The sequence below is a fragment of the Lissotriton helveticus genome, chromosome 7, assembly GCF_964261635.1.
Source record: "Lissotriton helveticus chromosome 7, aLisHel1.1, whole genome shotgun sequence".
Taxonomy (NCBI): domain Eukaryota; kingdom Metazoa; phylum Chordata; class Amphibia; order Caudata; family Salamandridae; genus Lissotriton; species Lissotriton helveticus.
This window is the reverse complement of record NC_136068.1, coordinates 1074590666-1074616058: the sequence shown is the minus strand read 5'-3', so window position 1 is coordinate 1074616058 and position 25393 is coordinate 1074590666. Positions and strand designations below refer to the sequence as shown.

At 43.8% G+C, this 25393-nt stretch overlaps 1 protein-coding gene across 2 annotated transcripts in view; it reads right to left on the bottom strand.

The window, feature by feature from the left end:
• CCDC40 (coiled-coil domain 40 molecular ruler complex subunit) overlaps positions 1–25393 on the bottom strand; it is an 808572-nt gene that overhangs the window by 68795 nt on the left and 714384 nt on the right. For both annotated transcript variants that reach the window (XM_078654053.1, XM_078654054.1), the window contains one exon: positions 20715–20903. In XM_078654053.1, coding sequence (XP_078510179.1) covers positions 20715–20903 — 189 coding nt within the window. The remainder of the gene's footprint in view (positions 1–20714; positions 20904–25393) is intronic.

Sequence of the window (25393 nt, the reverse complement as noted above, 5' to 3'; positions counted from 1 at the left end):
GGTTCTGACAATTGTTCAAAATTTGTTCTCTCATCATTAGATTATACAATCCTGTGTAATCTGTAACCTTGCTACCCAGCAACCAGCCCTCCAAAGCCTTAGTGGCACAATCCACAAAATCAGACCAGTCCTGAGACTGAGTTTTCTGGGTGTCTCTGAACAGCAACCTGTACTGCTCAGTGGTTAAACCAAACCCATCAACCAGTGTATTCTTCAGGACCTGGTAATTGTTAGCATCCTCCACTCTTGTAGTGAGGAGCTTATCTCTACCTTTACCATCAAAGGAGAGCCACAGTATAGCTGCCCACTGACTCTGGGGAATGTTCTGCACAGTGCAGGCCCTCTCCAGAGCAGCCATCCATTTCTGGATGTCATCCCCTTGCTTAAAGGGGGGCACTATTTTAGTCAGGTGTTTAGTATCTAAACCCTTCTCTCTATCTCTTGGGAGATTGCTGCCACCAGTGGGAGCTAGCCCACTCATCTGCTGCTCTCTTGCCAGGGCAAGCTTCTCTTTGGCCAGGGCAATTTCTTCCCTTTCAATCCTTAGTTCAGCTTGTCTCATCCTAGCCTCATGCTCCTTTCTCTGAGGGGAAGTAAATCTCCTCTGTGGAGGATTCCTTCTCCCCTGAGAAGAGGCATTAGAGTGCAGAGATCTATTGGAGTCCCTAGAAAGAGATCTATCTCTCCTAACTCCAAGGTTAGGCCCACTTCGGGTTAGTACTGGGGGGCCCCCAGATCCTAGCCCAAGTAAGTCTAAGTTGGTCCTAGTTAGCCTTCTGACTACCTCAAGACCCTTGTCTACCTCATCCCCAGAGAGTACCTCCTGATCCTCCTCCTCAACTGCTGAATCAGTGTTGTGGAGATCTGGATCCCCAGAGGTTCCCTCTAAGGCTGGCATGTTCTCATGTAACTGAGAAAGCTTTCTGGCATCATATGTCTCTAAGAGACCTATCAGAAAGGAAGTGGTGGGGTTAGACCCCTGCTTCAGTTTTCTAGAGACACAGATCTGTCTCATCTCATGAAAGCTGAGAGCTGCATATCTTGAAGTGACCTGTGGAGGGTCAACACTGACCAGGGGAGTCTCAGTAGAGTCCTCCTGCGTCGACATGCTTTTCTAGTGAGGTGTAAGTGGTGCACTTACCTACACTATATGTTTGCCTACTGATCCCTTGCTAGAGTTGTAGTTTAGGGTGTGCTAGGCCCTAGGAGCTACAACAGCTGGTTCAGTAGAACTCAGAGTATTCTAAGCTAAGTTATATGTACCTTTAGTACTTATGTGATCTTTCACAAGATATTCTTAGGATATGTGTGGTAAAACAACAGCAAGCTCAATCCCAACCGCTGCTCACCAATGTGAGAAGTTGGCCTGATGTGCAGTGCTCACTATTCTAGTGATCACTATATATCAGTCCAAACAACCCTTATTGATGATTGGTTGTAAGTCAACCTTATAGACCAGCTATCCTAGTAGCATGGATACGAGCAGTCTAAGGCTAAGACTCTAGAGGGCGTGTTAAGCCAGCTGTTTTACCATCACATTACCCCTTGAACACCCAGTGAAAGGACACCACACAAGTTGTTATGAAAATAAACAGTGTATTTATTTATAACAAGACTACCCTGGCTCTTTATGAGACAGGGAGCTAAGCACACAACAAAACTCTTACGAAAATACTTTTAAGTTAGCACGTTACACAAATGCCCGAGGGGCACGAAAAACCATATACGCTAAAAGTGGAATGCGAATTACTAGCAGGTAAGTAACAGTTCTAATAGGCTTTGGAATCGCTAGGACTGGACTAGGGAATCGTTAGATTACTACTAGGAGGCCTAGGGGACTCGGGTGCAGAGTGTGCACTCTCACGCGGGATGCGGGACAAAGTCTATGGAAGCTAGAATTCACAAAGTTAGTGTTCACGGGCGAACCCGACCTGGTAGGGAGAAAACGACAGTGGATCCTGACCCTTGGATAGTGAGGCTATGCTGGGACACCGGAGTGCCGAAGTTACCTAGCCCAGGGGCTGCAGCTGCATAGGTCTGAAAAGACGTCGGGGATCTCGTTGCCGGACCAGGAGCCTGGAAGGAAGAAGTTGCTGGCAGGCGACCAGTGAAGGAAAGTTCGATGGATCCAAGCCTGGATCAAGGAAGAAGAAAACCTGAAAGCAGAGGGGACCAAGTTCTTGAATCACTAGCCAGTGATTAAGTGGGCACCAGGATGGCACCGGGCGAAGTCACCGCAGTCAGGTGAGTGGGCACTGCTGGGCTCTGCAGTCTCTCGGACCAGGAGGCGTTGTCGGCGACCAGGATGGAGGTGCGAGCTGTCCCACGAAGGATGAAGTCGTTGGCGTCGAAGTTACCCAGGATTGGGCAACAAGCCTTGGCTAATTCAAGCCCACGCGGTGGACTCAAAATGGCGTCTTGAGTGGACCAGGAGGGTCCAGGGTGCTCCTCTTCTGGAAGGGAGCAAGGGCCAGTCTGGAGCAACCAGACCAGCAGCAGAAATGTCGTCGGGCGTCGTCAGGAAGGCCACAAGCCAACGGGCTAGTAGCCAAACAACGCGGTGAGCAGCGGAAAGCAGAAGGGCCCCACGCAGATCGTGGAGATGCTGGGGGGCTGCACTTCGGAGCTGGAGCTGCTCAGAGTCGGGGCTTCTCGGACCCCAAAGCACTCACCAGTAGATTACTCGGCGGGCTTGCTGAAAAGAAGTCGTGCAGTCTTGAAGATGGCCGGTCCCTCGAGGTCTCGTCACACCCACGAATCTCAGCGTGACTGATGATGCAGGTAGAGGTCAGAGGTGCCAGGGAAGCCGGTTCTCGTCGAGCTGGGCAGTCTTGATCCGGAGGAGAGACTTGCAGCAGACCGCAGTGTCCTTAGATGGTGCCTGCGGATGCAGGGTGACTACTCCTTAGTCACAAGGGAGAAATCTTAGGAAGAAGTCTTGAGTTCCTTTCGTGGAAAGTAGTTTCAGGATTCAAAGATGATCTGATTTGGAAGGGGGCCAGTCTCTACCTTTATCCTGTAAAAAGGGGCTGGCACGCGACTAAGTCCTGCCCTATGGGTGGGACTAGGAGGGGGGTGGTTACACCCACTTCCTTGGCGGGCTTTTCCCCAGCACAGGGTCTGGAGTGACCCTGGAACTGGTTCCAGCCAGCCTATGCACAGTGAGCACCGGGGTGCCACGTGCAGTCACCTTCCTCTAAAGCCCTGCCTACTTACAATACACAAAACCCTGTCTGGGACGGTGCTGGCACCGCCCCTGGCAGGAAACCCTTTGTCCTTATCTCCTGCTCTGGGAGGACTCCCAGCAGCAGGAGGGCAGACTTGTGTCTCGGTGGCAGCATCCATTTTGTGGATGCTAAGGCTCTGTCTGACTTTTAACCGGGTTATAGGTTACAGGCATGTCGTGTCCCTCTAGAAGGGTGGAATGCTAACCCCGTCGCCAGAATTGGCGAGGGGTTAGTATTCCAATTCGTATGACACCTTACTCGACATGTTTTGATAAAGCGATACCAGAGTTGGCACATAACCGCGAGGATTATAATGCACTTAAGAGTATATGGTATGCGATATCATGGAAACGGCTAAGGGATGGATCCCGAAAGCCGCAGACAGGCTCAGCTCATGCTAGAGCACCATCTCACACGATTCCAAGCACTCTGCCTTCAGGATGGTTAAGGCCTGCTATAGGAGTGACTGATAGGAGATCTGTGTGTCCATTTTTAGGGTTAGATATAGGTATACTATATCTAAAGCAAAGGGTGAGTACACCACCTTGCCCCAGCTGTCGTGCAGCCAGTTGTGTCAGTTTTAGTTAGTCAATCCAGGGGTGGCACAATACATGCTTCAGCCCCTGGGAGACTTCTGGGTGCACCTCAGCCCTGGGTACAGGGACTTGGAGAGGGCCCAGGGCCAATTCAGTACCTGAGTACAATTTGGATAGAGAGAACAGCTAGGCTGTGGGTCTGATTAGCAGGCCCACAGCCAGGGAAAGTCGTAAACCAGTGCAGCAAAAAGCAAAAATCTGGGTGATCATAGGATTGCAGACCCTACTCTCCTACAGGAATGTAACTGTCAGCACGTATCAACTGCTGACCGATACTCAAGTTTTTCTTCATAGCGAAGATAGGTTTGGACATAGGGCAGGTAAGATTCTCTAACAAATGCCAATTTTTTAGGACAATTTGTCGAAACTTATTGGTGTGGGCGCCAAAAGTAGTGACACAGACAAGTTTGTCCAAATCTGACTTGATCTTTTTCTCTAATAGAGTCTCTCTGGGCGTAAACCTTGCTCTTTATTTAGAGTGCTTCAATAATTTTTTGGGGTATCCCCTCCCTTCCATTTCTCTACAAAAAGACTCAGCATGCATATCAAAGTCCCTGAGCTCAGTGCAGTTCCTTCTGATTCTTAATAATTGCCCATAAGGCAGATTTTGTTTTAAACACTGGGGGTGTGAACTTTTGTAGTGCAAAATCGTGTTTCTATCTGTATCTTTTTTGTACAGGGATGTGGTAAGCTGTTCATCTTGGCAACTGACTAAGACATCTAAAAATGTCATTTCGCTGTTACTTGATTGTATTGAAAATTTGATGTCAGAATGCCGTGAGTTAACCCAATTGTGGAATAGGTCTAACTCGGTCTGGCTCCCCTGCCACAGGAGCCAGACGTCGTCTATGTATCTCCACCACTGCACAATTTTTTCGAGGAACGGATTATTATTGAAAATGAATTTCTCCTCGTATTGGGCCATATAAAGTACGGCCATTTCCGGCGCATAAGGACAGCCCATGGCTGTCCCTTTGACCTGTACAAAGAACTCATTTTCAAACTTAAAGTAATTCATACGGAGGGAAATTTCAGCCAATGAGATTATGAAAGATGTGGGCACCCTATGTGGTCTTTCTCTAGATTCAAGATATACTTCAATCACCTCAAGCGCCTCGCCCTGAGGGATCTGGGTATATAACGATGTTACGTCCATTGTGGCCATGATTTGGGTCTCTTTATTAAACTGTATGCCCTCTACCTTCGTGATAAATTCAGTTGTATCTCTGAGATAAGATGTTACATGGCATAGAAACGGTTTCAGGAAAAAATCGATATATTTAGACACTGGTTCCAATACTGAGTCACAGCCTGAGACTATAGGTCTTCCAGGGGGGTCTACGCTGTTCTTATGTATTTTAGGCAAAAAATACAAGACCGGTGTTCGCGGATGTTTATTATTAAGGAACTCAAATTCTTTGGGACCAAGATAGCCTTGTGCAAGAGCATCTTTAGTCAGTGTGTCTATTTTACTCCGAATCTCATGGACAGGATCTTCTTTGACTGGTCGGTACCATTCACGGTTCTTAACATGTGAATCACCAACAGTCAGGTACATAGGGCGGGGCCAGATGACTACTGCACCGCCCTTGTCAGCTTGTTTGATGACAATTGAATTATCTGCTTTGAGATTTTGAATAGCAGCTGATTGTCCCTTCGTAATGTTATTTTTAACATAACATTTAGCTTTTTCCAATTTCGTTATGGACGAAAGAACTGCCTGCTCAAAGGCGTAGATCTGTTTGGGTATATTCATAGTGGGAGTGAATTTCGACTTAACTCTTAAACCAGTTATTTCTAGGTTTTTAACCACTTCAGTGCCCAAAAAGTACGACTTAAGTCTAATCTTGCGGCAAAATTCAAGTGCCTCTAGCTTCATTTTAGTAAAATCTGTACGTCTATTAGGGACGAATTTAAGACCCAAAGTAAGGACGCTTCTTTCGTCCACAGACAGTTGCCTGTCCGAGAGATTGACTATTGTGGATTGCTCTAGTTGTTGTACTGCCTGTTTCTTGTTCGCATTTCCCAGGGTTGTTTGAAACGAACCCGGTTTTGTTGTCCCCTGCCTAAAAAAGGCTGATTGGAATTGCCTTGTTTGTTTTGTTGCCCAGGTCGCGAGTCTGGGGAAGAGTCAGAAGATGACGCATCAGAGAAACCAATAAATCGATTTCTTGAGCGTCCTTGAAAGGAAGTCAATGCTCTTCTAGAGTCAGTTGTTGTATAAAAGTCCTCTTTAAGGAATGGATATACCTGCTCTATTTTGAAAGCTTTAGAGTCTCTCTCAAACTGTGTGGTTTTTACATTAATTGTGTGATCTTTAAAGGTTGTGATCTCTTTTTCCACCTTCTCAATTAATGCTTTGGCGTCAGATATTGTGGGATTTTCAGAAATTGCTTTCAACAAATCCTCAATCTCCTTTTCCTCTTCACTACATAATCTTTGTGCCGTTTCTATGGTATGCACCATCAAATCTCTGCTACATTTCGTATTAATGTAGCTGAAACCTTTTTTATAAGCTGAATCTTCCGTGAAGGTCACAGGGATATTCTTTATCTGTAATCCCCAAGGGATAGTACCTGCCTGTAAATGCTGGAGGAGAAAGTACCCATGGAGTTCAGTCCTAATATGTTTTTTACGTAACCTTGTTAGTTTGTCTACCTCATTCTGTTGTTTAGCTGAGGTGCTTAGAGATAAAGACGAGAAAGGGGAAGATGCAATTAAATTCCGAATGTGATCCTCTGTAAAGGATAACGTGTCCTTCTCTGCCATATTACGCAGTGGACAAGTCCACTGCTGTCGATGTAATCGTGGAAAAGACACCTAGGTGTCCCGCTCCCACTCGAGTGAAAACTCGCTCTACAATTTGTACAAGGAAGGGGTTTGGCCCAGCAAAGTTAAGGAGGGAAGGTAGGGCCGATTAACAAGAGCAAACGAAGAAAATGTACCTCCACCACCAATATTTTGAAAAATTATTTTAACAGAATAAACGGAAATCAATACGTGTATCCTAGCCGTCTATTTAGGCTAATTAATTTTAATTATTCAACATATTTAAAAACAAGAGGGACATGTAGTCAACTCGACAGAGAATCCATTTTAGTGAAGTTACACTAGCAATACATACAGACAAAAATGATAATTACCACAAATTAATTGCACAAATACATCCAACTAATATTACAAAAAGTCACAAATCATTTTCAAAAAAATTGATCAAACATAAAATCACGATAATGTTGAAAATACAGTACACAGTGAGACAATTAGAATATGAAAAAATAGAATCAGTTTTGCATAATAATAAACAATTCGTCATTTAGCAAAAAAAGCAGCTATATACAATAGCAATTGCGAATCCTATATGTCAAGATTCAGGCTATACTCAATATTAATGGCCGACGCGTTTCAAGTCCCGGTTTTTTCAATTGCCGGACTCTCATCAGGGCGGGATAAGTCTTTACGTGATAAACCAACTGTTTAAGATAGAAAAACAAAAACTGATTCGAACTGGACTTCCTCAAAACGTCTTCATACAATAAAACGCATGCATTTAGGCAAAAGATGCTTTTTCCTACCTGGCCATTGACCAGCGGTAAACTGAGGGCCTTCTAATGTGCGTTCATGCGGTACTCGCCTAAAAATGACAAGGCAACAAGAGGCTAAGTCAGGTTGTTTTTAGCCTGGGGAATTCAGTCGGCCTTAGTGAAAGAAAAATGGTTTTTACCTATAAAGGGCTCCAATCGGGCGTGTGCTCTCAACTCTTATGATGCATGCAGATGCAGTCGTGGCATATTTAAAATCTAGCAAAGGGCAAAAAGGTAGCAATGAGGCATTTAATCGTCGAGTGTTAAATGAACACAAGTCGCGCTCACCAGAAATAAACTTACTTGAAAATATTGCTGGTTTATGCAGGGGTGCCACAGTTTGAAAATGCGCGGTTAAGCGCCGGTAGAAAAATCTGAAAAACGGAAGGTACGAACATGTTAACAGTCGGGACCCTGAGTGGTGCGGAATGAAAGGCTTCAACGCGCCGGCCTCTCGACCGGGATACAGGGACCCGCTTACCTTCTACTTCAGTTCCCAGAAAGAAATAATACACACACGGACAGCGTGAGGACGAGCCTGCAGGTTGTCGTCTCCATTGCCACATATAAATAAAATCACATGACCGTGGCAAAGGCGGAGCTCACCCCGCTATTCAGCAAAATGCATTCTGGGATTTGTATTTTTGTCCCATTACATGTTTATTAACCACTGTTTGTCAAGGCTTAGAAGAGCGAAAATTGACAGGTTAAGCTCTGGTGAGCTCACTCATGCAATTTAATCCTTTGTTTATGGTATCAAATTTCATAATCAAATATGATTCCTTGCGCAATAAGGCACTATCAACGCAAAGAGCACCATTTTTTGTATCAATTACTGCCAAAACAGTCCATTTGAATTGATTTTCACTGTGGCCCGAGGCCAAAAAATGTTCGACCATAGGTGCCGATTGAACCCTTTTCTTAATTCGAGATCTGTGCTGGGTTATTCTTATGTTTATTTGTTGACTCGTTTTACCGATGTAAACCTTGTCACATGGGCAGAGCACCGCATAAACAACATTTTTCGTTTTACAATTAGTAAACTTTGTATGTTTCCATGCAATTCCGTTATGGTCAAACACATCCCCCTCCAGAGTTGTGGGGCAGGCAACGCAATTCCCACATCTGTGGTGTCCAACAATCTGCGGCAAATTCCATTGCGTTAGTAGATCGCTTCTGGGTTTCGGAATGTAACTGTCAGCACGTATCAACTGCTGACCGATACTCAAGTTTTTCTTCATAGCGAAGATAGGTTTGGACATAGGGCAGGTAAGATTCTCTAACAAATGCCAATTTTTTAGGACAATTTGTCGAAACTTATTGGTGTGGGCGCCAAAAGTAGTGACACAGACAAGTTTGTCCAAATCTGACTTGATCTTTTTCTCTAATAGAGTCTCTCTGGGCGTAAACCTTGCTCTTTTTTTAGAGTGCTTCAATAATTTTTTGGGGTATCCTCTCCCTTCCATTTCTCTACAAAAAGACTCAGCATGCATATCAAAGTCCCTGAGCTCAGTGCAGTTCCTTCTGATTCTTAAAATTGGCATTTGTTAGAGAATCTTACCTGCCCTATGTCCAAACCTATCTTCGCTATGAAGAAAAACTTGAGTATCGGTCAGCAATTGATACGTGCTGACAGTTACATTCCGAAACCCAGAAGCGATCTACTAACGCAATGGAATTTGCCGCAGATTGTTGGACACCACAGATGTGGGAATTGCGTTGCCTGCCCCACAACTCTGGAGGGGGATGTGTTTGACCATAACGGAATTGCATGGAAACATACAAAGTTTACTAATTGTAAAACGAAAAATGTTGTTTATGCGGTGCTCTGCCCATGTGACAAGGTTTACATCGGTAAAACGAGTCAACAAATAAACATAAGAATAACCCAGCACAGATCTCGAATTAAGAAAAGGGTTCAATCGGCACATATGGTCGAAAATTTTTTGGCCTCGGGCCACAGTGAAAATCAATTCAAATGGACTGTTTTGGCAGTAATTGATACAAAAAATGGTGCTCTTTGCGTTGATAGTGCCTTATTGCGCAAGGAATCATATTTGATTATGAAATTTGATACCATAAACAAAGGATTAAATTGCATGAGTGAGCTCACCAGAGCTTAACCTGTCAATTTTCGCTCTTCTAAGCCTTGACAAACAGTGGTTAATAAACATGTAATGGGACAAAAATACAAATCCCAGAATGCATTTTGCTGAATAGCGGGGTGAGCTCCGCCTTTGCCACGGTCATGTGATTTTGTTTATATGTGGCAATGGAGACGACAACCTGCAGGCTCGTCCTCACGCTGTCCGTGTGTGTATTATTTCTTTCTGGGAACTGAAGTAGAAGGTAAGCGGGTCCCTGTATCCCGGTCGAGAGGCCGGCGCGTTGAAGCCTTTCATTCCGCACCACTCAGGGTCCCGACTGTTAACATGTTCGTACCTTCCGTTTTTCAGATTTTTCTACCGGCGCTTAACCGCGCATTTTCAAACTGTGGCACCCCTGCATAAACCAGCAATATTTTCAAGTAAGTTTATTTCTGGTGAGCGCGACTTGTGTTCATTTAACACTCGACGATTAAATGCCTCATTGCTACCTTTTTGCCCTTTGCTAGATTTTAAATATGCCACGACTGCATCTGCATGCATCATAAGAGTTGAGAGCACACGCCCGATTGGAGCCCTTTGTAGGTAAAAACCATTTTTCTTTCACTAAGGCCGACTGAATTCCCCAGGCTAAAAACAACCTGACTTAGCCTCTTGTTGCCTTGTCATTTTTAGGCGAGTACCGCATGAACGCACATTAGAAGGCCCTCAGTTTACCGCTGGTCAATGGCCAGGTAGGAAAAAGCATCTTTTGCCTAAATGCATGCGTTTTATTGTATGAAGACGTTTTGAGGAAGTCCAGTTCGAATCAGTTTTTGTTTTTCTATCTTAAACAGTTGGTTTATCACGTAAAGACTTATCCCGCCCTGATGAGAGTCCGGCAATTGAAAAAACCGGGACTTGAAACGCGTCGGCCATTAATATTGAGTATAGCCTGAATCTTGACATATAGGATTCGCAATTGCTATTGTATATAGCTGCTTTTTTTGCTAAATGACGAATTGTTTATTATTATGCAAAACTGATTCTATTTTTTCATATTCTAATTGTCTCACTGTGTACTGTATTTTCAACATTATCGTGATTTTATGTTTGATCAATTTTTTTGAAAATGATTTGTGACTTTTTGTAATATTAGTTGCATGTATTTGTGCAATTAATTTGTGGTAATTATCATTTTTGTCTGTATGTATTGCTAGTGTAACTTCACTAAAATGGATTCTCTGTCGAGTTGACTACATGTCCCTCTTGTTTTTAAATATGTTGAATAATTAAAATTAATTAGCCTAAATAGACGGCTAGGATACACGTATTGATTTCCGTTTATTCTGTTTAAATAATTTTTCAAAATATTGGTGGTGGAGGTACATTTTCTTCGTTTGCTCTTATTTGGCAGGTCTGTCATTTTCCCAACATCACCAAAATACCTAGTGGTATAGCCCATAGCAGTCCTTTTTTCTACTAAGAGACCAAGGTTATATATACATATGTCTCCTTTTCCACGCATGTCAATACCACGCCTGAGCCCTAAAAACTAGCCGCGCCCCTAAAACTACACCCCCACTCCCCCAAAACCCGGCCTCAGCCACATTTACCAGTCCACACCCTCTCCCAATACTTCCTCTTCCTGTGCCCGCACATCCGCGCATCTAGAATGTGCATTGCCTTAACTACGCATAAGCGTGGTTAAGGCATATGCATGGTTAAGGCATATTCATGGTTAAGGCAAGCGTGGCTGCGCTAGCGGGGAAACGGCACGTGTGGCTCTGCCCAAGTTGTAAAGGCAGTTTCCCAAAATGGTTGTGTGTTAAGGTTTATATGAGATGGGTTTCAAGCAAAGAATGCTCAGGTTATGCTACATCAATATGAGCTGGCTTCTTTTGGGGAACCACAATTGTACAAAGGGACACATTTGTGTGGAAGATTTTAGACACAGGGTTAGCTTACTGTCAAAGTTTCCCATCTAAACATATTGAGATCTATATTCTTCTAAAACGTGTAAAATATGTTACTGGACTGGTAGTTCATTTGAAGAGAGAGATGACAGGACAGCCTGAGTAAGGCGAAGCATCCAGGTAAGGATCCTAATATGAATAAAACACTGAAGTGGCAAAATATGGAAAGGTAGACTGCCACAACAAATCAAATACATTGGCAGTAAAAATTGACTAAAACATGGAATGCCTAAAGGCTCTTACTGACCCTATTATTTAGTGTAAGTAATAGGGTCTTTGGGTATTCCATATAGGACATGTACAGATAGAGACTTTGCATACCCCTTGTTCACTCCTGGTAATTGGCCATCTAGAAAAGAAATAAATCATCTTACTGACCATTCTGATACCCCTGTCATTTCTCTTAGTAGCTTGAACATGAGGTTATGAAGCCAGATCGCCCCATCTAAAAGGATGAATGATGGGCGATTAGTCCATCAGCCGGACCCCTGTAGGCCTACTGCATCTGCTGGACATCACGTCGCGATACTCGTAAACCAACATACTTAGTATAAATCAAGAAAAAAACAAAGTTATGTGCGTTAACACCCACAAAATAAAAATAACTGGTACTTGACATTGCGCAAGCTGGAGGCCGTACTAGAATACAAATATTTGGGGGTTATCATCGATAACAATCAAGGCAACTACAAGCCTCAATGCGAGACCTTAAAAAATAAGGAATAATTACAGCAGTGGCATTAAGGAATCTAAAAACAAGATCGCTGGCCCGAACTTCCTCCCTCTAACAAGGGTGATCAAGGCAAAATGAATACCATCTATCACCTATGGTAGTGAAGTTATGAGAGGGAGGGATGCCGGCACACTAGACAGCACTATAGAGAAAGCACTGCGAATGATCTTTGGCTTGCCGGGATCTACATCCCCTGCATAAATGAGGCCAGAATTCAGGCTACAAAGAGAGCTGGCACGCAATGGCACATTCATCAAAAGCTGGCACAAAATCAGAAGAGGAGAACCGGAAACGTTAAACGCCCTTCTGTGGAAAGGACTACAAGCCAATGAGGCTTACCCTGCCAGACTTTACTTGGAGGTCGCTCTTAACCAGCTGGGGCTATGGTAACTATGGCAACAACCAGGGACTCACGCAAGTTTTAAAAAAGCAATAAACAACATAGTCAAGAAAGAATCCCTCTTGCAAGACAAAGCCTCCTTGGCAGAACACGCACACGCCTGGCTCACCATACAATCCTACACCAAACCCTCGCACCAAGCATATCTTCACACCAGCTTCTCCCAAAAAAGAAAAGAGAAGTTCTTGAGATTTCGTCTAGCGCTGCTGTCCTCTGCAAACCACCTGCCGCCATGGCTACACCCCCCGATGCCAGCAATTTGTCGACTCTGTGGGGATGGAGAAGAGAATATAGTGCACCTTATCACCATATACCGGGAGCTATCATAGGAGCGCCGGACCTTCTTGATACCGCTATACAATAAGAAACATATACGGTCCTGCAGGCAAGCGGTGCTGGCAAGCTTAATCTGCGACGACGTCCAACTGAGCTGTCGTCTGGTAAAATGTTTAGCAGCCACGGAAGCCCACATCAATAAACGGAAAAAGGTCTAATTAGATAACTTTGTTCCAGATACAGTGTAGAACCTACCACCGTGCTCCTCACCGAGAAGGACTATGCCTGCACCCTCACCGTATCAAGAACTCCAGCACCGGCATCTTGCACACAACTTGCACCTTGAAAGGACTAAATAACCAGGAGGGGCTAGGGACCTGCTTGCAAGTCTGCCCCTACTGCTGAACTCAGATCAGGGACTTAAAGCCGCATCAGGAATGAACCTGCAAAAAAGCTAGTAGGGTTCAGCTGCCTCCCGGGCACCCTCGCCTTCGGTACAATCAGTTTGTGGTATCCTTCTAATGGTCTCTTGGAATGTATCTGTTCTACTGCTTTATCGTCTTACTGGTTTTAAACTACTTGCTGAATTGAAATGATGAAGAAGATAGTTCAAGAAAAATATCAATGAGGAATGGATCACTTGTACCTGTGTAACCAGGGTTAGTGGTTCTGTTTCGTCTTATTGTTTTATATAACAAACCCTCATTCACGTACCTAGGTCGATAGGCAGTATATCTTGGTTCTCCGCCTTACTTAAAAACGTGACAGCATCATCATCGGGTTCTCTTTGTATGCTTCCTCCACCTGGAGGGAACCACTGGTTGTTTCAGGTGTGATCCGTGACGAAAATGTGAAAGTGCTCAAGTGAGGTGAGTTTAAAATGAAGAAGACATCTTGCTACCAAAACTGTAATTTTATTCCGTTTGGAGCAGAGGAAATAATATAAAAACATTGTTGTGCATGTGTGGACAGGTTACTAGTCCTTCACACTCATTTGGTCAACATGTTTCAGCCCCTTCAAGTGCCCTAAAGGTCGGGGGGCCTTCTTCAGGACCTTGAACGGGTAAAAATGGGTGTTGTCCCAGTTGTAATTGGTCGTAGGTCAATAAGTACCTAGAGCTACATACAAAAAGAAATACCAAGAAAGAGATCACTGTGTTCATAGTGTTATAAGGCACTCATAGTGATGCAAGCTGATCCTACAATAAAATACCTATATGCTGTAAAATAATAGGAAAGCCATGCTGATTGCCTCACTTACTTGACCAAGCATTAAAAAACATACAGCGGCCTAAATGTTTGGATATTTATTCCCGCTGACTACACGCATCAGCTTTGTTCACACTTATTAAGGTCCCAACTGTGGCCAAATTTGTAACTTTATAAAAGCGAAAATAAGAACTACTGGGCACAAGAGAGAAAAAAGACCAGGCTGTCGTTAAGACTTTTACAACTTTGACTATGAATAGCCATTTTCAAGCAAAGTCGCATGATAATTGGTAAGAAGTATTGTCATTTTCTCATTTGCTTATTCCTGTTGATATGTTCAAGTTGAACCCAACATATTTCTTTTGAAAACAAAAGTTTTTAACAGAAGGTTTATTGTAGGATCAGCCTGCATCACCATGAGTGTCTTATAACACTATGAACACAGTGATATCTCTCTTTCTTGTTGTTTCTTCTTTTTGTATGTAGCTCCTTCTACCTCCCCCTCCATTGATTTTTTGAAGATAGTTCAAGGCCACTTGGCGGGCCAATCCCAGATGCCTCGTACCAATTAATTAAGCCGCTCTTGCACTCAGCACTTTTTCCGGTACACCCGCACATTGCTGCCGGCTGCTCGACCCAGACTGCTGCTAAGCACCAGATTAAGTGGCTGAATGGCCAGGCCATGCTGCTTATCATAGGCCTGCAAGAGCTGCCAGCCATTATCTTTAATTTAATCTTCGCTTAATCTACCGTGAACCTAGTATTGACAAAATATTTTGCACGCTAAGCACATCATGCACTTTACTGTATCAATTAAGTACGAATTTTAACCAGCGCCTGGACTCTATTGATGATAAATCTCAATGCATTTTTGCGCACACAGACCCCGCTACCTGCTCTTAAGGAGTGCACAGCAATGTATGCGCCTTACCGAGTACACAGGCTTTGATTAACAAAACAGCCGGCATAATGTTTTCCTGTCCTGCCCCTGGCCTCAAGTCATCCGCGCACATGGCACTTTTCTTGACACATGCCTGTATCCACTTTTCGTAGGTTAATGACGCCCTGCTGCGAATTTTGCACACTCAGACGTGAACCAGGTCTGTACTTACGGCTAATTTCACGCCCATAATTCATTAGCCGTATGTTTAAAGCTTTTTATCTTTTTTATCTAATAGGATTTCTTTTTTTTATTCCAGAACTGCCTCAAAGGTAGGGTGTCACATTATGTACTTTTATTATGAAAATGTGTAATTTGATGGACGTTTGTAATGGTTTTAATTAACTGTACAATAAACGTATTACTTACTTACTTACTTACTTACTGACCCTATTATTTAGTGTATGCCTTCAGCAAATTCCTGCACCTACTCCTTAGGATGGGTGTTGCATTTCATAACTACGCCAGTCATGTGCAAGTCATATTTCATCTGTCACGAGAACTGAGAAAATTGATAGTTAGTTCAGGAGAATCTCCAAAATATACAGGAATGTATGGACTACAATTGCCTCAGCCTCACACTACTACATTGAGTTCTTCTTAATGGGTTTGATGCAGCTCTGGAAGGAAAGAGTCAGATATTCAGGATTAAAGTAGTGGTTTTGAAATAACTCTCAAAGAACAAGTGAAAACATTGGGTGTCTAGTTCTATTCCCAGACGTCGATGGCCAGCCAACTTCCATCTTTAATTGCTTAAAAGAGCTTTCCCACTTTTAAATGAACAGGGCCAGGACTGCCAGAGCAATTGTAGATGCAAAAACATTTGTAATAGCCACTACATTCTGGCTCAAACAGGACTTTACTCAAGCCACAGGAGATCATATATTGCGCAGATAATGAGATTGCATAGTGCAAAGGATCAGCAAAATGCACACTGGGTGCCATTGCTAAAAATGTACACACCTACGTCAGTGAATGTGTCAGTCCCAGTATATCTTAAAAACAGAGAACAAATCTGGTGCCTAGAGAGCGCGCCTAGATCTACTGGAAAGAACTTTCCAACACACTAATAGGCTCAGAGCAGGTGGGCATGCTTCTTCAATCGTACTAGAAAATCTGACACCCATTTCAGAAGACTCATCTTCTCTAGATAGACCGGCAGTATATATTCTACTATAATGCTTGGTTGCTGTTTTTACAATTTTTAGTGCTCTCGAAATAATCAAATAGAAACAGACAAGTGTCTTTAATATTAGTCGATTTTTAACTCTTTCCTTGAGTGACTGCTGTTTTCCTTTTCCATTTCACTTATTGTTTCCCTTTCCTTGATTTTGCCTATTATCTAATTAAATGCGTGTTACTTATTTCTGCCTCTCAACACCCAGCAAAAAGAAACTATTTTATTTCAAGCTTTTTTTTAAATGTTCTATGCACATACCATTTACAAGCCAAATGCAATCTGACGGACATCTAGGACACCTAGTACATGTAACTTGTCTTGCTGTGCAACCTTTTGGAACACGCCAGCATGCGCCACTGTGTCATCATTATGTTATCAGAGGTGACTGCTTGGATGAAAAGACCTCATCCTCTATGGAACATAAAAAATGGCATTCATTCCATTATCGTTGTCACAAATCACTGCCTCATTCCCCATATGAATATGGATATCATGGATATCATAACTATTAGGCCTTGGTGCACACCTTTCAGCATTGCTTCTGATGCAACAGATGGAGACACTCACTCCAATTCGCCACAAAACGTCTCGACCACTGAGCTTGACAATGATAAAGAGGAGATGATGTCAACTACTCAGTGTTTAGGAGACCTGAAAGGCAGCCCATGTGGTATACTGGCTAAAAGGAGCAGCCCAGGACGTGTCGCAGTAACCAATATACTCAGTTAGTTAATAACTGTAAGTCAATTTTGGTCTTTTCTGTTTATAAATTAGGACCCTTTCATTGATGATATCAGGGAGCATGACCATCTACTTGCTTACCCTAACAGAGTTAAAAGGACTCTAATAATGGATCCAAGCAGCGAAAAAACAAACTAGCATTGGCATAGCTAATAGGTCTCGCCTTTGGGACCTTATAAGTGTTTAGCCATGTAACAGTTGATGTTGTTGCACCAAGGACATTGTGCTGCATAACTAAATACTTATACGGTCCCAAAAGCGAGACCTATTGGCTATGCCAATGCTTTGTGTAAAGTTGGAATTACAGGCATTTCAGGCTGCTTGCCATCTGGCCTCTGACCTTTCTCCTGGTACTGCCAGCAGGAGCAGGGCTAGGTTTCCACAGAGCCACCACAAATCCCTCAGGAGGATTTTAAAAAGGCTCCGTAGCCAGTACCTTTGGAATATAAAAGCATGTCCCTGGGCAATGCCTGTGAGCTCGCGAAGCTAGTCCTTCGGTGCCAAGCTTCTTTTGCCACATCTGCTAGGAAAGCTTCCTTACTCGATAACAGTAATAAGCCACCCTCATGCTTTGCCCATGGCTTCTCTGCCACCGGACGCTGGCTTGTCTGCAAGCGCACAGCTTGAGTTGCAACGGATCGATTTATTATGTTTGAGATAAATAAGTGAATAAGTGATTACTGAGCATATTTGTTTGCAATAGAAGGCGTAAAGACATGCAAACCGACAATAGCAAGAGAATGATCAAAATACTACTTTGGAGTGATGTCAGATCCCACAATTTCTATTCATAAACTTATTGGTCATAATAGGTCGGTTTGACAGAGAAAGAGATCTAGAGCCAGACCTTAAAAAAGTGTTGTGTATTCCATCAGTACTGCCATCCACGGCTGATACTTATTTAAGTCGCCAAGAGAAGCTGGGGCTTCCGAATGCATGCTAGCGAAACTGAGCTTTGCACTAAAGCTGCTGACAAGTAGCTAGGGGTTTCGAAATTCTGAAAAGTAGACACGGGCAACATACACTTTTTTTTTACCATAATTGTGTCGCCGACATGTTTAGAGGTAACAACACGATTGGATAATACAGAAAGAAGCAACCCTTGAAATGCTAACCAGTGTGTCTGACACTTTTATTGGTGACAAAATCTGCTGTGGCTACCAAATGCTTACGCGAGTAACTGACTTCGGATTTCGAGAAGTGAGGCGACACGGAGGAACAGGGAGGCCGACTTGAAGCAAAAAGACTCTGAATTCCATGGTTGCATATAAAGGCCCGGACAGGTGCGGAGAGTACCAATAGCCACAATCTGAACATCTACCCACATTCAATGGGACAAGAATAATGGGAAAAATTTCTTCAACAAATTATCGAACCAGTCCCTAAAGGGAGCCCCCTCTATCAACAACGGTGGTTCCTCCGTGTAAACTGACGATTGCCAGTCCTAATTATAAGACTTTTCACATGTACATGAAACCCTGTGAAGAAAACCTGGTGAGAACTAAGCACCAACAGAGATAGCAATTGACAAGCTTCTCCAATATAAGATAAAGATAAGAAGTCAAATGTATATGTCCTGAAGAAGGTGTCAAGATTGAGTAACACCGAAACGCCGCGTCGACTTGCTTACAACACTTTGACTGTGTATAATTTTAATATTGTCACCATCTTAGATGGTTATTTTATATTTTACATATTGTTTATATTTTAGACTGTAACCCAGTTGGGAGGCTCCAAATAAATTTTTGTACATCTTTATAATTATTCAGTAGCGTTTTTACTTTTACATGTTGTGTGAGTTCGCTTAGACTTAGTCCTGCATTTATGTCTGATGTGTCCATTTGACAATCCACTGAGTATTTGACTACCTTAATCTTCCCCATGCAGCTTTTTTCTCAGCGATCCTAGTCTGCCACTACTCTAACAGGGATTTGTTGATTGTGCATGACTGAATATTCCCCATCCCTGAAAAACTATACAGGGGATCCTCCACTCTTTTTTAACGTCAATTACAGCAGCCACGACTTCCAGGCACTTATGAGAGTTGCTGAGAGTTCTCCATGCTAAAGAGCGTAACTGTGGCTTCCAAGCATTACCAAGGGGCGACAGTGTTTCCGGCTGAATTGGGAGAAGCGGGCACTTCCAGAATTGCTAACAAAGGTGGCCCTGCTTTGCCAGTGCAGTGGATGTGCGGAGGGCTTCCAGCAGATATCGAAAGTCGTCTGGGCCCAGATGATTCTCGGTTTATTCGAGGCTGACGGCTTTCTTTTTATTCTTTTCTGATGAGGTTTTTGTTGCTGATGATTGCGATTGGGCTTTAGGCAGCATTTTTTTTTTTTGTAAGACATTTAATATGTGAACAGAGATAGAAGATTACACTGCGTCACGCCAACAACCCGGAGGTAGGCCGCTATGAAGTGTACACAACATCAAATTAAGTAAAGCAGTCAGTTATAGCATAACATTACGGAACTCCGAGCTCCCAGCAAGGTGTACAACATAGCAATGAACGGTACGTTAGCGATGTAACCTTAGCACGGTTAATGGCCTTACTTTTGTCAGTGCAGTAGACAGATGACCATAGCATGAGATGTGGAAGCTGTCCCGGGGCAATCAGCAGGCCCCAGCTCATGAAACATGGCTTTAGGCAGCATTTAAGTGTTTATAAAAAACATCCATTCAGCACTATTGTTTAGCAGCGGTATGGGAGTGATGAGACTCACGCCCCCAGCCCGTGCTGATACTGGGACTTTTTTTCGTTGTGCGTCAGCGCCAGCCTCAGCGAGTTACTGACGGATCTGATGCAACAACATTGGGAAACATTTAGGTGATGCGGCCCTGAATGTTCGCTTGACAGTAATGTATCTTCACGTATGACAAACAGAAATGCATACCTGCCAACCTCTTGACTCAACAAGCGCTGAAAGACAAGCACGGTCCCGCGGCCGCGAAAGTTAAAGCGGCGCGCAGCTTTTACCTTATGGGAGCGAGCAGCTGCGGGCACGATAATTGCAAAAAGATGGCGCCGCTGCTCGCTCCCGCAAGGTAAATGGCGTACATGCACGAGGGCTCATTGGAAACAGTGCAGTACATGCACAAGTTTCCAAAAAAAGTACGGAGTGATTCCAAAAGGTCACTCCAAAGCAGCGCTTGAGCGCTGCATAGGCAAGACCTAAAAACTGGTTTCTGTGTAGAAAATCACACACCATTTTGGGGCTTTATAACTGCTGTGATAATGACACCGTTAAAAATAGTGCTGTGCCCTGGCAGTAAACAGGGGTTCTCATAATAACTGAACTTGGGGAGCATACCCGTGATGAAGAACCAATCATCCTCTGTGCTACTTATTCAGTGTCCTGGACGCTAAGGACAGATGCACCCTCCCTGTTTCCACCCTCATGGCTGCCTAGGTGCTGGTGATAGGGATAGCCCTAGTTTCTTACCTAAAGTGTACCCCCATAGAGGGAACCAAACCTTCCTCTATTCCTCCAACAGTCAGTGTCTACCAGGAATGTTACGGGAGGTGCTCCTCTACTCTACTTATTATCGGAGGGTAGGTGCCATCACCAAGAAGATGTCAGCCCTTGACATCAGTAACCTTGTGGGATACAAAGGCACCAGCAGGGCCAGAGAAGGAAAAGCCCTTAGCATCACAATTCCCAGTCTAACGGAAGGCCCAATACGTGGTTCTGCTAGTCATGGGAAAGGAATGCCCTCACTGCCTTAACTTTACCCTCTATTAAGATAAATACATCCTCTGCTCCTTACCTTGTGAATTTCCTTGATCTTTTTTCGCAGCTCCTGCATCTTAAGGTGGAAGTTGCTGGCTGTGAGTTGCTTTTTATCCTTTTTGCCTTGGTTCTGGGCTCGGACTACAATGGTCTCTCTACGAGCAACGACAGCCTCCATGTCCCGGATCATCTTCTCCTGCTGCTTCAAAAGCTGACCATACCTGACCTGCAACACAGGGCAGGAATCAATGACAAAGGAGGCGAGGATCCAGATGAGAACGTGGATGTGGGAGAGACAGCACATGAGGGAGAAAAAATAAGTAGATCCATTTAGTTTGTAGTACTGTTTATCTATTGAGATATTTGGTTATTCTGTATCATGAATGTGGCTACTTTGAGTTGTGATACATAAGATATACTTCTTCAGGGTGGAAAGCCTCCATTTGTTTACAAGCTTTGAATATTCCATCTTTATCAAGAGAAGGGTTGACAATTACTTTATAAAGCTAGGTTTGGCTGATAGGCATGAATGGTAGGATCTATGACAGTGAGAGGTACATATCATAACAGAACGCCAGTTCTTACTACACAGGTTCTTACATCGGGAGTCATTACATCGTGGTCATTACATCAAGAGTGTCTTTATATCACATGGTTTTACATCTAAATGCCTGTATTCACATGCTTAGGAGGCATTATTTTTAACCCATTATGAATCTATCCATCTACCTATCTATCTATCTATTTAATAAATACATATATGTATGCATGTATATATGCCTATCTATATATGGGTATATATAAAAACGGTATTAACACAAGTATTATTGCAAAAATTAATACTTTCTAAATATTTCTTTATTTTCAAAAACTATTTCTAATAATGTAATTAATGTAATTAATTTAAATGTACTAATTTTAATTAATATTTATTAATTTTACATCACCCATCCCTATACATTCAAATTCCCTCATTACTCCTTTACAATAACCAACAGTGAATGCTAAAAATTGGTTACTACCCCTCCTTACTACCACAATACATGAACCTACCTTGAACCCTAAATACCTTTTCCTATCCCTTTCGCCCCAAAAACTCACCCCTAAAAACCAGTAGTACCCTTATAGTCTACACAACCGTCCTTACTACCCTATGCATTAATCACACAAAAAGGTAGCCTGCAGGCTACATTTCTTTTTTACTCTTTCCCGAGTTGAACCATCAGGTTCCATTGAGCTTTTCTAAGAGTACCTGATACATTACCCATTCATGTACCCCCAAAAACTCATTACTCCCCACGCACACTACCCATGCCGGAACCTTAAAAACTCCATAGTTCAACATAACAAAAAACTCAAAAGTATCCATATACACAACACATCTCTGAACCCTAAAATCTCCATACCACTCCTATATACTCCTACAGATTTAAAATAATAATATTAATTCCTACTTAATGAGATTTAATATTCCCTTTTTACTGAATATATTTATTGTGACACATTAGTTTGAATTAAAATATTACTTTTTTAACTAAAATGCATATATTACAGTATTTATTAAATAAAGAATTCATTTGAATGTAATTTTAAATGTAATCCTGGCCCCAAGGGGTACATGATGAGGGACATGAGGAGAGAGGTAATGGAGAGAGTTTGGAATTTTTCCATCCCATTTCCCAAACTCCTATAGAGTCTAATTCCAAGATAAGGTATCTGCGGCTAGATGTCTCTTTCAGATAGAGGACTATAGTGTGGTATAGTGGAGGGACGTAGACTGTTGTTGAGTGATGTATAGTGTTGTTGAGTGGAGCATAGTGGAGTGCCGTGGATTGGATTGGAGTTGGGTAGAGTAGAGTGGCATAGAATTGAGTAGCATAGAGTGGAGTGGCATAGAGTCAAACAGTGTACAGTGGAGTTTCGAATAGTCGAGTGGCATAGAGTGAAAGAGAATAGAGTGAAGTGGGGTAGAGTGGAGTTAAGAATAGTCGAATAACAGATTACAATGTCAGAGTGCTGTGGCGTACAGTAGAGAGCTGTTGACTGCAGTAGCGTAGAGTGTAGTGGCATGAAGTGAAGCATAGTAGAGTGCCGTGGATTGGATTGGAGTTGGGTAGAGTGGAGTGGCATAGAATTGAGTAGCATAGAGTGGAGTGGCATAGAGTCAAACAAAAAAGTTACTTCCCTTCGGTAACGCTTTTTCTGGTGGATACAGTATCTGCCTGTGGATTCCTCACCTTGTGAATATCCCCTTGCGTCAGCAACATTCGGAAATTCTTTTGTAGCTTAGTGCCGACGTGAACGACGTCACAGAGGCACGGCATCGCGTGTGACTCAGCTGACGTCACCGACTCCATAATAGGCCCACGCCGGCGTGATGACATCAGTTCCGCCCTTTTTTCCATGCCTTCGAGGCACACGGACGGACCGACAACAGTAGATATATACACAGTATACACAGTACACAAATGTCAAGATAACACACATAGTGTGAAACCAATGCAGAAAAGCAATTGAAATAAAACTTTTCCTTCAACAATAAAAATATTAACATTACAGTAACTCAGGTATAGAAGAGTGGACAACGTGGAGGCGGGTGGGTCAGTGAGGAATCCACAGGCAGATACTGTATCCACCAGAAAAAGTGTTACCGAAGGTAAGTAACTTGTTCTTCTGATGGATACATCTGCCAGTGGATTCCTCACCTTGTGAATAGAGTCCCACATCAGTCCCCACTCCCGGAGGAGGGTGTCCACTCTCCTATACCAGAAAATCTTGGAGGACAGAGCGCGCAAAATGGCTGTCCCTCCTCACCTCGGAATCCAAGCAGTAATGCTTCGCGAAAGTGTGGAGGGAGGCCCAAGTCGCCGCTCTACAAATGTCCTCTACAGGTAAGACCCTGGATAAAGCAGATGTAGAAGACTTTGCCCTAGTAGAGTGAGCTCTTATACCCTCTGGAGATTCATTACCCGCCAGGGCGTAGCAGATCTTAATCCACAGTATAATCCATCTCAATAGCGTGCGCTTGTGCACCGCCTTCCCCTTCTTGCAGCCAGCAAAACCAACAAAGAGCTGGTCATGCACACAATAGTCTTTAGTCCTATCGAGGTAGAAGCTCACCACCCTCTTCGGGTCCAAGCGGTGAAGTCTCTCCTCCTCCTTGGAAAGGTGAGGGGGAAGATAGAAGGTAGGGAGGGTAATGGACTGCTCTAGATGGAAAGGAGTTACCACCTTCGGTAGAAAAGCAGCCCTGGTCCTGAGTACCATTCGTTCAGCATGAATGGACAAGAATGGGGGCTTTGAACTAAGAGCTTGAAGCTCACTTACCCTCCTTGCCGAGGTAATTGCAACAAGAAAGACCGTTTTAAAAGACAACAGCCTCAAAGGACACTTGTGCAATGGTTTAAAAGGCGAACCCATTAAAAAAGTGAGCACAAGATTCAAATCCCATTGAGGAAAAAAAAAGGGAGTAGGAGGGAATTTATTCAAAAGGCCTTTTAGAAACCTCAAAACAATAGGAGATTTAAACAAATTCGGCAAACAGAGAAATGCCGATAATGCCGATAAATAACCCTTGATAGTAGCAACCGCAAACCCTTGCTGAGCCAAGGAAAGCGCAAACTTAAGTATATCAGATAAACGAGCCCTCAAAGGATCGATGAACTTCTCCCCACACCAAACAACAAATTTAGACCATCTATAAGAGTAAATCGACTTGGTGGAGTCACGCCTGGCCGATAAAATGACATCCACCACATCGTGCGGGAGAGAAAATGAATTCAGGTTGCCCCGTTCAATCTCCAGGCATGAAGGTGTAAGGTCTGTAGGTGGGCGTGTAGAACCTGCCCCTCCATCTGAGAGAGGAGGTCTGCCCTGAGAAGGAGACGGAGCGGCGGGCACGAGGAGAGGTGGAGAAGATCTGTATACCTCACCCTTCTTGGCCAATCCGGGGCGATCAATATGACTTGGGCCTGGTCTTGGCGAATCTTCCTCAGAACCTGAGAAATCAAGGGTATGGGAGGAAACGAGTAAAGGAGTTGTGAGTCCCAACTCAACTGAAACGCGTCTCCCAGTGCTCCCTGCATTGGAAACTGGAGACTGCAGAATAACGGGCAGTGCGCGTTTTCGTGAGTGGCGAACAGGTCCACCTGAGGAGTTCCCCACGTCCGAAAGACGTGACGAACCACCTCCGGATAGAGCCTCCACTCGTGATCGGCTGAAAATTGCAGACTGAGACTGTCCACAAGCACGTTCAGAACTCCGGCCAGATGATTTGCCATCAAACAAATCTGATGGTCCTGAACCCAGGACCAGAGACGCAGAGCCTCTCTGCAGAGACACCGCGACCGCACTCCTCCCTGCTTGTTGACATACCACATCGCGGTCGTGTTGTCCGTCAGGACCTGAACCGACCGACCGCGAAGGGAAGGGAGGAAGACCTTGAGCGCCAGACGAATCGCCCACAATTCCAGAAGGTTGATATGAAGCAACCTTTCCTCTGGAGACCAAAGACCCTTGATCTCCAGATCCCCCAGATGAGCACCCCACCCTAGAGTGGATGCATCCGTTATTACCGTGGCCACCGATGGAGGCAGTTGGAAAGGCTTTCCTTGAGACAGATTGCCCTCCACGCTCCACCATGACAGATCCGCTGCGGTTTCTCTGGAGATCCTGATAGACTCCCTGAGATCTCCGTTGTGTTGAAACTACTGCCTG